Source organism: Serinus canaria, chromosome 3, assembly GCF_022539315.1.
Source record: "Serinus canaria isolate serCan28SL12 chromosome 3, serCan2020, whole genome shotgun sequence".
NCBI classification, from domain to species: domain Eukaryota; kingdom Metazoa; phylum Chordata; class Aves; order Passeriformes; family Fringillidae; genus Serinus; species Serinus canaria.
In genome coordinates, this window is record NC_066316.1 from 100,814,033 (window position 1) to 100,826,590 (window position 12,558).

The 12,558-nt window shown below is 37.3% G+C and overlaps 1 protein-coding gene across 1 annotated transcript in view; it reads right to left on the reverse strand.

Moving 5' to 3' along the window:
- The window catches only part of NBAS (NBAS subunit of NRZ tethering complex), a 158,422-nt gene that overhangs the window by 114,218 nt on the left and 31,646 nt on the right, over positions 1-12,558 (reverse strand). Inside the window, 1 exon segment of the mRNA XM_030236096.2 lies at positions 402-485. Within this exon segment, the coding sequence (XP_030091956.2) occupies positions 402-485 (84 nt within the window).

Below are 12,558 nucleotides of genomic sequence, written 5' to 3' on the forward strand. Positions count from 1 at the left end.
TATATATAGTCATCTTTTTTTTTTTAACATCAGTCTTTTTCCTAAAACTTCTGAAAGAAAATTATACGATCAACATACCACAGTGTGTGTTAGTTTTTGTCAGCAAAGGAACTACTAAAAGATTCTGAACAGGAGATAGATCATGAAAGAAAGAATCCTCTCTACTGAACTAGTAAGAGATTTCAAACATGTGACAGATCATGAAAGAGAAAGCTCTGACTGAAGATCTGGGTTAGCACAACCTCTGCTTTCCATTTGGCTCAGTCAGTATCCCTAAGAAAGCTGAAACACAAGTTAGTTAGTGTACAAAAAGAGTAACTGAGTCTTTCTGGGTCAATTCCCACATTTTAAGAATTAGTAAGTAAACTCTTTATATATTTTTTTCTTTTATATGTACTTACCTGCATTCTTGCTTTTCACACCAGTCTTCTTCACGATGTTTCTGCTCATTCCAAGGAAGAATTTTCAATGTCCCCTTCTTGTAGCTGGTATGACAAAAAAGAGAAGCTTTACATAATTTTATTCTGTTATGGCACTCAATTAATGGAATACAAAGCATACAAAATTATTTCAGTGAATTCATAATAGGCATGTCAGTCAATTACAGTATCAATTATTTAAGATTCATTACTTCTTACTGCAGCTTTACAAGTGTGGTTTTCCCTGCATGTTATCCACACAAACCCATATTCTACCTATACCATTAAGGAGCAAATAAAAAAGATTAATAAATTTTCTTACTGACCATGCTTTAAACAAAGGAAAAAACTCATTATATACTTTCAGAGTTTTTACCATTTCACACTAAGTATTCTGACTTCATATGCTGTCACAAAAGACTGAAATGAGTAAAAACCTATGATAGTCACATCTTGAAAAATGAAATAATTCAGATTTTAGCACAAATCTTCATACTGAAACTACATACACCCTGCTGTGCTGATCTTAAATTCAATCTGAGTTTCTGGCTACAATCTTCTACAACAAAACACCTTCTAGATACTAAGCTTGAAGAAAAAAAAAACCTGTTTAAGATGCAGATTAAGAACATAATGGATTATAACTAGAATGATTAGTTATGGCTTGGTGTAGAAGGCTAGATGTTTATGCAGCATAAAATGCTAGAAAACCATGTCAAGCTATGCAGAACGTAAACCAATGAGGAAGAGAAGAACTTTACAGGCTCTGTCATTTGTAGAAATAGGAAACAAACCATTTACAAAGCAGAGACATTAGAGGTGCAGTATACTGAAACAATAAGCTATTTTGAATTTAATTCATTTTCTCCTGACCCGGAAAATAAACAGCAACAGCTATACTACAAAGACAATCTCTATTTATAAACTAACAACTGACACAATCTTCTCATCCCTTGAAGAGCAGCCCTGTAACTCAGTAGCTTAAAATAAACAAAACTCCAACCAACAAATCAATTTCACAAGGTAGGAAGAGTCGAAACACTAAGCTAAAAATCAGTAACTCCACCTCATTAGCAACAGCCATTAAACTCACTGAACAAAGCAAGGCATGCCCATAAACTGCCCTGCCCCATACACATCTCACCCAGAACACTGGTCACTCTTTTCTTTCCCTCCTCTGTGCATTAGCAAACAATACCTTGTCATTCCAACCCTCCAAATTATACATGCTGTAGTAATCCAACAGTAAAATGGCAGAGACAGGTTTGCAGATTATAGAAGTCAAACAAACTAAGGAGTGAGGATGGAAAACTGCTAATTCCTCTGTCAGAGCTATAGCAACACTTGCTTTCAATTCTAGTTCACCTAAATAAGATACTCTGCGGCTGTCTTTATAGTTTTGCACCGTGTAGCAACAACATTAAAAAATAATTATAAAGAAAACTCCAAACTAACATTTGTGGTATAAACAGGAATAAAGCCACTTTCTTATTTTTGAAAGATTCACCATCAGCCCATACCTTTTGGGGATAAGGGGTGCTGTAGCTGTTTAAATCTTAAATAACATAATTTACCAATAATTTAATGTTTAAAACTGACTTCATGAACTAAATTAACACAGTCATAGTTCAAATGTCATACCTGATAATGTTATTACGGAAGGCCCAGTTTGTAGTGAAAAAATTCTCTTTATCAGCTGAAATGTCAAATACCAGAAAAGCCAAAGTGCGATTAATAATGTCTTCCAAAATATAAAATCAAGACAGTCCAAGCAGGACTTGATATTTCAATGATAACACTCTCCTTTTCTGTGTTCTATTTAACAGAAAAGAAAGTAGAATAAAATTTGTCTAAGACAATTTCATATCTTAGCAATTTTTCCCATTCCCAGTAGGCTTAAAAAGACATTTCAAGGGAATATTTGCTGGTTGGATGGTTATTTTATTTGGGGAAGCAGGGGGTGTGAAGGTGGGGAAAAGACTGCAGGTAAAATTAAAGAAAAGTGGAAAGTTATAGACACAGCTGTAACAGCATGGAAATTAAAGGAAAATGCAGTTGCTCCTCCCTGCATGGAATGAGATCAGTGTGTCTGATTTCCCCCACACAATACATGCCAAGGGAGCCTAAATGAAGGGTGGAGCAGAGTGGAGACACCATGGCCAGGCTCTGCTGAACCCCTTGCAGAGGAGAGAATTCAGCAGTACTTTTTAGCTGATAAATCACAGAGCAGCTAAAACCAAAGGAGATAAAGGAAGATGTCTTGCTGTTAAATCATCAAGCACGGCAAAAACACTCTCCTTGGACTGGTGCATATTCCCATCCCAGTGTTGTATCAGACACTACACCAACATTCCCTGCCTCCAAGATGCCTCCAACCCTCACTGAATAGGTATATAAGTATATACTTTTATACTGATTTTAATTTCTTCACTTAAATATAAAAAATAGTAGGAGGAGAAGTCAGGAAAGACTCCATCACAACTTCTGGGATCAGCTGAACCTGTCTTCCCCCCACAGGGATATCCACTGGGTAAAAACCATGTTCTGTGCACAGGGAATGAGAATTTCGAGCTAACTTTTGTTAGGGAGTAGAGCTACATTATGTGCTACATATTGCTTTGAACACATTTTTGCAGTCAGATGCTGCAATCCTTGAACCTTAAGCTGTTCACAATTTTATTAATAAAGAGTAGTATTCCATCAACTGGAAGTCTGAGTCCTCCAAGGAGGCTGGCAGCCACTGGCAGTGGGGAACTCACTTGAATAAAGGTGTGCAGACCTAGGAGGGGTCTCTGTTTGGCACAGAACTGCCCTCCAACCTAGCACTACTCCATGAAGAGTCCCCATAATGGGACACTGACAGACTGGTCTGCCATGAGGGTCTCAGATTAATCAAACATGAAGGGTTTGAGAAGACCTCTTGTTTTCATGTGACAGGGGGCTTGTTAGCTTTTTCAGTTGGCTGGTTGGGTTTGAGGTTTTTTTGTTGACGTTGCTCTTTTGGGAGGAATTAGGATGAGTTTTTTTAATATTAACACACCTTCTTAATGGGAAAAAAAGGTGCTTTTTTACAAGAAACAATAGACAAGGGTTTCATTCAGAAGCTGCTTCAAATGTCTGCAAAATTGTAGCAGAACTACTATGACAGAATAACATTAAGAGAAGATTTTCAGGTAACAATTCCAATTTCACATTACAGATAGCTTTTTCCTCCAATATAAGCTTACATACTAATGTCTTAACCATTATTCTGTCCCCAAAATTTGTAATGCACTTTGTTAAAATTATTTGATGTAGTCAAGTCCTACAGGCCCATTTGAGATTATTTCTTTATTAGTAAAACAATAAAATAGCAATTGCTTTTTTATAAACTACAGGGGCAAGAAGATATTCAGCTGTTGGCAAGGACCAGCTGGCAATGGAAGCTCTAAAAGCAGCCTGAGGGCCTGAACAGTTTCAGAGGCCAAACAATCAGAAAGCAAAGAACGTGCACTATACCCTGCCCTTCCCTTAGTCCCATTCCTACCCACAGCTCCACTAAGAACAGCCCAAAGAGTACCAAGGAACCTGAAAACAAGGTCTGACCCTCTCTGTCAGTTTCTCTCACTCGCCTCTTGGCAGTGTCTCTAGACTCAGAAGGTATTCAGAAGATATGGAGGTGTGCACTTAAGGACATGGTTCAGAGGTGAACTCGGCAGTGTGAGGTCTGAACATGGACTTGATCTTAAGGGTCTTTTCCAACACAAACTATTCCATTTTTCTACTAAAGAGAACACAAACTGTGCCCCTATCCCTCTCTTTCAAAATCTGGCTTTAGCAAGAGTCTCTGATGCCTTGACATGACAGTAGAGCAATTACTTAAAAAGTAAATATGTAATTACAGCAAGACCCCTTAAGAAAATTGTAGCATTGTGTCACTTATTGTATTTACTCTCTAAGCAAAGTCTTGTTCCCAGTAGCCACCTGCACTTTCATTACCCTCTTAAGTAAGAGAGCTTCCCACCTAAATAAATCTTCCCATGTAATCTCAGAAGCCCAGAAGAAAATTTGGGGAAATTTTCTTTAGTTTGGCTCTTCTTCCAGTGGTTGCTTTAGTTGTTATCAAGAGAAAGAAATCATGCAAAATAGTAAGGTAGGAGGTGCACACATTTAATTGATATTTAAAATTCAACATTTTCCTCTTTAGACTAAAAAAATGTTTAAAAAGAAAATTACTACAAATAAACAAAAACAGATGTTTAGAATTCAAATTTAAAACCACCCCTGCATGAATGAGATCTGAATGACAAGGAACCAGGACATCTCAAAATGCACACACACAACCCTAATGCTACAATCCCTCCACATGAGACTGGAAAGGGGGGAAAAAAAAAAAATTAAAAAAATTTAAAGAAAACTCTAGTGACCTAAGCCTGTCCACTGCCAAATACCACACTGAACACATTCTTCATAATTTTGCTGTCACATCCAGCATACTTGCCATGGATGTGATGAAGTTACATCCAGGACATTTAGTTCCAAATAAGAAGTCATTTCTTTACAGATTCAGTAGCACAAAAGGCTTACCATTAAATTTGGCAAAACTTGCATATTTTTAACTGGATTATGTAACAATACAAATTACATGTTTCTAACCTCCAACTATTCATAACATAGCTGAGTTACTTTACTCACTCTGACATACAATTATTAGAGACTAAAAAGTTTAATTTTTATGCAAGCGTTACTCACCCCAGCCTAAAGTCCACAATTCTTAGCAAATGCTGCTTTTTACAGACATGCAATTACCCCATATCCCTAATACTTTCAGAAAATAATTTGCATTTCCCTCTTCCAAGCTAAAAATTTATACTTTCTTCCCTATCACTTTCTTCCCCTTCCCTATAACACAAAAGCCACTTGGGTTTGCCCTTAAATTCCAACTGTTTCAAATATTTTTTTAAATAGACTTTAAAATAGAATCCTTTCCAAATAGCAGAAGTCATGAATTACATACAGACTACATTAAAAATAACTTCCCTAACATCCCAGGTTTACAGTGTCAACTGAAGCTGAAGGTTTACTGCTTAAAAAAAAGTAGAGGTTAAGAAAGATCTCAATTCAAGTTCCCAGGCTCTGCCCACTGTGAAAGTTCCTTTCCTTCCCCCTTTCCCTGCAACTCCAAAATCCATCAAGGAACAAAGCAAGGTGCAGCTCTCTCTGGCTGTTTTCTCAAAAGAGTGCAATAAAAATAAAGGTGAAAAGTACAGAGACAAGCAATATGAATGACTAGAGGCAAGAAGTGTATGATGTCCCTTTTCTAAATGCCAGAGCAGCCTGAAGAATCCTAGAAGAAAGAAACGGTATATGCCAAGACTGAATCCATGTTGTTCATGTTATCATTTCACTTAAACAGGAAATGATATTTCACTGTACTTACTTCCTACAATACTGTAAATACTGATGAGACTGGGCCTCATTTACAGACCTCACCATGAAACACTGAAGAGGAAAAGATTTTTCATTTCACGGGAAAGAATTGTCATGCAGTGCAATCTTGACTGCAAAATGTCTACCTCTTATCTTTTTTCTCTTCTCACAGCAGAAAAAGTTAAATATTTTAAGTCAGGTGTATGGATAAGCCATGGAAAATACTTTTTAAAGTATTTTCTGCTCTGGCTCCATTTGCCTTTTTAAAAGTATTCAGGTTCACCACTGGAATAAGTTGAGAGAGAAATTTTAGACTTTTAAATTCTCACCAAGAGTCAAGCAGCATTCAGAAACCATCTTCTCTAAATGCTTAAAGAAAACACAACCAATAACAAGATACAGCTGCAAGATATTTTGAATTTTCATCCTAGTATAAATCAGCATTTATGCAAAGTCACTCTTAACAGGTAAGTTTCTTGGTGAGCTCAGAACACACACACACAAAAAACCCAGCAGAACCCACAGCACTCAGAGATGACTCCTAACTCCATTCACCTTCTCAACAATACTAATAAAATATGTAACTTCCTCTTGCCCCCTACATTACTGTATCCAAGTGTCCTTACTATCTCTCCTCATTCTGAAGAGTTAATGAAAACTCTTGTATTTGAAATTACATACAAGGACTGGAATAAACCAGTCTTGACACAAACAAAGGATGAGACATTCCTGTACCTAAGCCCTCTATAAAGGCAAAGATTAGAATGCTGTATTTATCTCAACATTTATCACAAGGTTGGTTCTTAACTGACACTTATGCTTTAGCACAGACTATTTTTTTTTGGATTTCTATTCTCAGTAATTTCAGTGAGTCATGCAGAAACAGAGTGCAACAAAACTCTGGAAAAGTAGTTGTTAAAATGGAAGCAAGTCAGTTGAAAAAGTCTTCAGGTGTCAAAATACCATTGCAGTCTGAAAATTCATGCATACAGAAGAGACAAAGAGGTACAGACGTGAACACGTATCTGAAAAGAGGCAAAACTCACATTTTTCTACAGTGCTTTGTTTACAACATCTGTACAGCAAATGCAGCTGAATGGGGGCACATCAGAACCTCCACACACACCCTGCACACCCAAGAGATATCTAGCAGGGCTGAAGTGGTGAATTCAGCATGCACAGACAAGACAGCCTGCTGTATATGCACTGCACACTGATTCCAGAGCTCATTCTCCTTGTGCTGCACAACTCTTCAGGTTTGTTCTTGTAACTGAAACCCCACAGAGGTCAGAGACACATGCAGGTTAAGTCTGCATTCCTGTGCACCTGGAATTCCAGACATGGCTGCTGACAGACCCCTGGAGTCACCAAGGCAGGTGGCTTTCTTTCCCAGCTAACAGAACTATCAGCTGTGCCATACTATAACTGTATGCAAATATTAGCATGGCTGGGAGGTATTTTTTATTTTTCCTGAGCCACTGCTTCTCCCCCACCTTTTAACCTTCTCTCTTTTCAACAGCAGAATAAATATGATTGGAATACAGTAAATTGACTGATTATGGAGGTATTCAACTCTGTTTCTTCAAAAAGAGCTGACTTTTCCTGCATTGCTCTTTTCACTCTATTGTTTATGTTGGCTTGGCAATTCTTCCCATTCTTTTCTTTGACAAAAGAAGTCCATGCTATTGTAGTTTCTGTATCATACCAACTGCATTTATTGAAACCTGCAGATTATTTTCTCTCCAAGGACAGGCTTTCAAAAGAGGAAGGTCTAACTCAGTTTTAAGGTCAGATTCCAATTCACTCAGTTACCAATACCAACTGTGTGGGTTTGCTTTTTTTTTTTTTTCACTTTTAAGCATTTCATACAACAGGCCTGTCTCCAGGACTCTTCAAGTTGAAAATTCAGAATATTTTTTCTTTACATCTTTTCCTTTGTAAACTCATCCACACTGAATGCAAAGTGCAGTTTGCCCAAACACATTTATGAAACAGTATCTTTTTGGTGAAAGAAACTGATGTTTTTAGAGGTAGGTTTGAGGCATTTTGGAAGTAGATTAATCTTTGCTGTCTTTTTTAATCTGTCTGAAAAATAGTTAGAAACACTCATTTATTCCTCATTTGGAAGCCTGTGTGTTACATACATAAAATTACTAAAATATTCTTTATAAATTTAATTTAGAAATTCATTTTTCCAAAGTGTATATCTTAGATAGCAATGGGGAAATCCATGCCACTTTCTGTTGCTCTGCAATTCTTATGTGTCTAAGACAGTTTTGTTATGTCACAATTATTCCATAGCTGAGGATGAAATATAAGAAATGCATCCCAGATATACAGCCTCAAACAGCTGTGATATGTATTGCATTGTTCATATTGCATGAAAACATTCTCCTCTTTCATTATAGTATTTGAACAATGAATTAGTAAATGTAACTACAGAATGGATTATATATATTTTTAGGTTTCCAACTGCTCAATATACTATGGGATACAGAAGTGGTGGGCAGAGAGAGAAGTGCTTCATTTTCCGGAATTATCCATAGGACATGACAAATTTATCAAGACTGAAGTGCAGCTGCTGCCTAAAAATCCTGCATTTTGGGAAAGCTAATCTGCATAAGCCAGTAGAAAAGGTATCCCACAGCTTTTGGCCACCACAGTTAGCTAACCTTCAGAATCCCTGCCGTGCACACCGCAGTGACACCTCTTCTGAAGCAGCTCTGCCACCAGAGAAAGTTATAACTGATTTTATATAAACAAATCAAGTTATGTTTTAATGATGTGGTTAACCTCTAATAAAATCTGGGGAGAGGGAAACTTTCTTCTCTCCTAACAACCTGGAATGAATAATCTAAACATCAGAAAAGTCAGCTAACGCTACACAAGCACAGTTCGGAAGCTCACTGTGGGTTTTTTCTTCATGTATACAATTAAAATTGAGAGGCAAGAGCCCATTTTGATTTTGTGAAGGCTATTTTAAAGACAAAGCTGAACTCCAAGTAAGATCAAAGCCATCTGCCAACCAAATAGTGAAAATACTACTTCAGAAGTGTACATTTCTAAAACATGTTATAATAAATGTTCCTGGGAGAAATTTTATTCTAAACCCCATAAAAGAACAATGAACAGATGAGACAACGGCAGCAGTACACCTCATTAGAAGATTGGACAAGGCAAGCCAAACTCCAGTTCAGGACTGCACAGGCAAAAGACACACATGGTAGATGAAGCCAGGACAAGTCCAGCATTAAGTAGCCAGAAATACAAAGAAAATCCTGTCAATCTTCTGTGGGTAAACAGCACAGCCACAGTTCAACTCACATGCTGCAGGAATGCTCACATGTGAAGGTTGCTACTGGCCTGTCTGAAACCTTCTCCACACTGAACATACTCAGCTCTCTCAGCTAAATGACACCTTAGCTCCAGTGCAGCAGGTTCTGTGAAACCTCCCTCCATCCTCCCTGACAGTTCATGTTCCCCACAGTTCCCTCATGGCTTCAAGTTCTCATTCTCTTCTTCAAAAACTCCTCACAACCAACACCTATGGTACTTGTGCTAGCTCACTACCTGCCACAGCCTCCTGGCTATAAATGAGTTGTCCCTGTTATCAGAGATTCACACAAAAGGAGCTTGCAGAAGAGTCCCTCTTCCTCCAAACCATTGCTTTATTTTTACATGGACAAGAACCTTCCCTGCTCCTACCAGAAGTCAATCCAGACAAGAGCATCATGACAAGTTAATCTTTCTCTCAAAAATTATTTTTTCTACTTCATAGCAGAAGGTAAGATCTGCTGGTTTTTTTCTACCAAATACATCCTTGAAATTAACTACATTTCTTCCTCTGAACTGTTTTTTCTTCCTATTAGTGCAAAGATAAAAGACATGCATATAAAACACAGGCCCTTATTATTTTCACTGTAGCACTATACAAATAAATTCAAGCCAATTCAAGTTCAAGGGAACTGATGATGAGATTAATTCTTTTAACGTGAACACCTCTGAATTACACTAAAAACAAAGGCAGTTTAGCTTCACAAGAAAAAAATAATATGAAAAAGAGGGGACTATATATTAGTTCTGCAGACATTTCACTATCAAACCTATTTACACACACATATAAGGAAGGGAAGAGATGAAGCTCTAAGAGCTTTACTGAAACTGCAGTGCCACAGGCAATAACTAAAAACCTAGTTCAGGAGAAGATATCATTATGGAAAGGCAAAGTTAACTGCTTATGAACTCTTAGTAGTACTTACTCATTCATAGGTGAAAGTCAACTACATGGAAATTTTCAGGTTTTAAAACCTTCACTAAGATTTTAGGAGATACTTCCACATTACCATTCCAGTTCATCAGGTAAATGGAGTTCATCCAGAACTCTCCTAGTAAAAATTCACTTTATGTCACAACTGAACACCAGTATTTGAAAAAGTTAAGAAGCAAAAACACAGAAACATATAAAAAGTTGTTATCTTAGGGGGAAGATTTTTACTATAGCATAATGTGCAGTATAACAGACTTATGACTGCTGAGGGAACCATACATTTGAAGTTCCAGACTTCTGTGAGTTGAAAATGTGAGCAGTAATGTTATAATACAGCAGTTAAGCCTAGTACAAAGGATAAGAAACTTTTAAAAATGGAAAAATACTCTGGTTATGTATTTATAATGCCAGTAAAACAGTGTTTTCCTAGACAACATTTAAAAACCTCAGGGCAACAGTCTTAACTATAGATTAAGAACACTAGCTATAGCTATTAAAACAGAGATTAAAAAGAGCTATCAGCTCCTTTCAATGCCTGAACTTTTACCACCTTCATTCTAGTTGTCCTAACAGATGTAGTCTGTGCATCTGATGGATCCTTGAGAAGGAGTATGAATCCCAATAAGAGACAGCAGAGACACAGGAGCCATCAACATAAAAGAAGAAATAATATGAAAAGAAGTAGGAAAACATTACAATCTGAATTCTGCAAAAACACATTACTTAGAAATGTTCATCTATCACAATAGCAATTTGAAGCCAATACCATTTACAGCCACCAATGTCTTTGTATTTCAGATGCCTTCTCAACTAGGGAGCTGTTGAACTTACTTAAATCACAGACTTTTGCAGAAGTCTCATGAATACATAAATTCCCTGCTTAGACACAACTCCTGAACTGCTCTGAGTAACCCCAAAAGATGCTAAGTTATAAATAATGTGCCAAAAATTATAAACAAAAGGATATCTACCATTTGACTTTTTACAAGCAGATTCAGAAAAAAAAGTATGTATTTCCTAATAACCTGTCACAAAAGGGAAAAAAAAAATCTCTTTTTTCCCATTTGTTATGCCAGCTCTTCCTTGACTGACAAGACCTCAAATTTTTGTGACACTGCCCTTTAAATGCCATCCTAATGTAAATTGCTTGTCCAAGTACAGGAAAAATACCTGCTTTAGGTCTATTGAATGCACTAACCAAAGGAGCCTTTCTCTCAGCAGGTACTTAGAATTTACTATTGGCAGCTGAACTGGAAGAAGCAGATGAACAGTTGTTACACAACCTTTACAAAAACATTTCTTACAGGTTAAGAAGTCCTTCATATATAGCACTTGAATGTGTATTCATGCTGGAGGGGGTGCACAGCAAGCAACTGTTTCAGTGCTCTTAACCTGGCTGTAGATGGAGGTGCCTGTTTACCCATTTACCCATTTCACCTGTTCCATGCACTAACAAGGCAGCACCTCCTACCAATCTCATGTGTTGCTTCTGCCAGATTCCCCTAGAGATGGAGGAACTAAGTGAGCATAGAGCAATGTATTCTCATAGGGATGAGAGTCACCTCACAGAGCTGCAGCTGAGAATTGTTCAAAGTGTGCAGTGCCCACAGACACAATATGGTAAATTCAAAACAGTACTTCATCCTACACACACACACACACAGAGCCACATATGAAGGCACAGAAGACACCTCCACCAAAATCATTTCTGCTCGGCAGGGGGTCTGAGCTGCAGGAAACTGAGCAACAAAGGCATCAATAATGCATGAACAAGGTGCTCTTTGAGCAGGGCCACTGGACCAGGCTGCACTCCTGAACAGGCAATGCCATCCGCTGATCTGTGTCAGTGGTCTCATCACCAAACACCCTACTGAAATCTGCTGGTACAAATATTGCAATCAAAAATTTTCAGAAAGAACAGGATCTAAAAGAAATCACCAGAGAGCAGCCTTTTTTTGTAACAGAAAGGGAAAAAGCTCTCCTCCTGAAGGATACACCCTATTTCCCAACTGCAACAGTGTGAAATTTCAAAAGGAAAACCAGGCAGTCTTTTACTGATTCAGAATCTATTTGTCTAAAGTCAAAGTTCATCAACACAGATTGATTCACTGCTTGTCCTGAGACCCCTGTAGCTACATAAGCTAGAGACTATGTTGTAATGCTGAAACATTTCTTCTACCAATTAAAACAGAGGGTTTATATTTTTGAAGTATTTTTCTTTTCTTCAGAAGCATATTAATTACAGTCACTACTCAAAACTTTTTAATGCTCTGTGGGAATTAATAAATTGTGTCATAACCTTGCTCAGTAAGTTAATTTACAGAAAATTATGTCTACATACTGTCTTCTAACACAAAGAAAGCTAGATAGCACACTTATTTAAATGACATTTTCTAATAATGACAACATATCTACAGAATGTCAGCAATTTTACCATACTAATAAACTCCCTAAAAAACAACA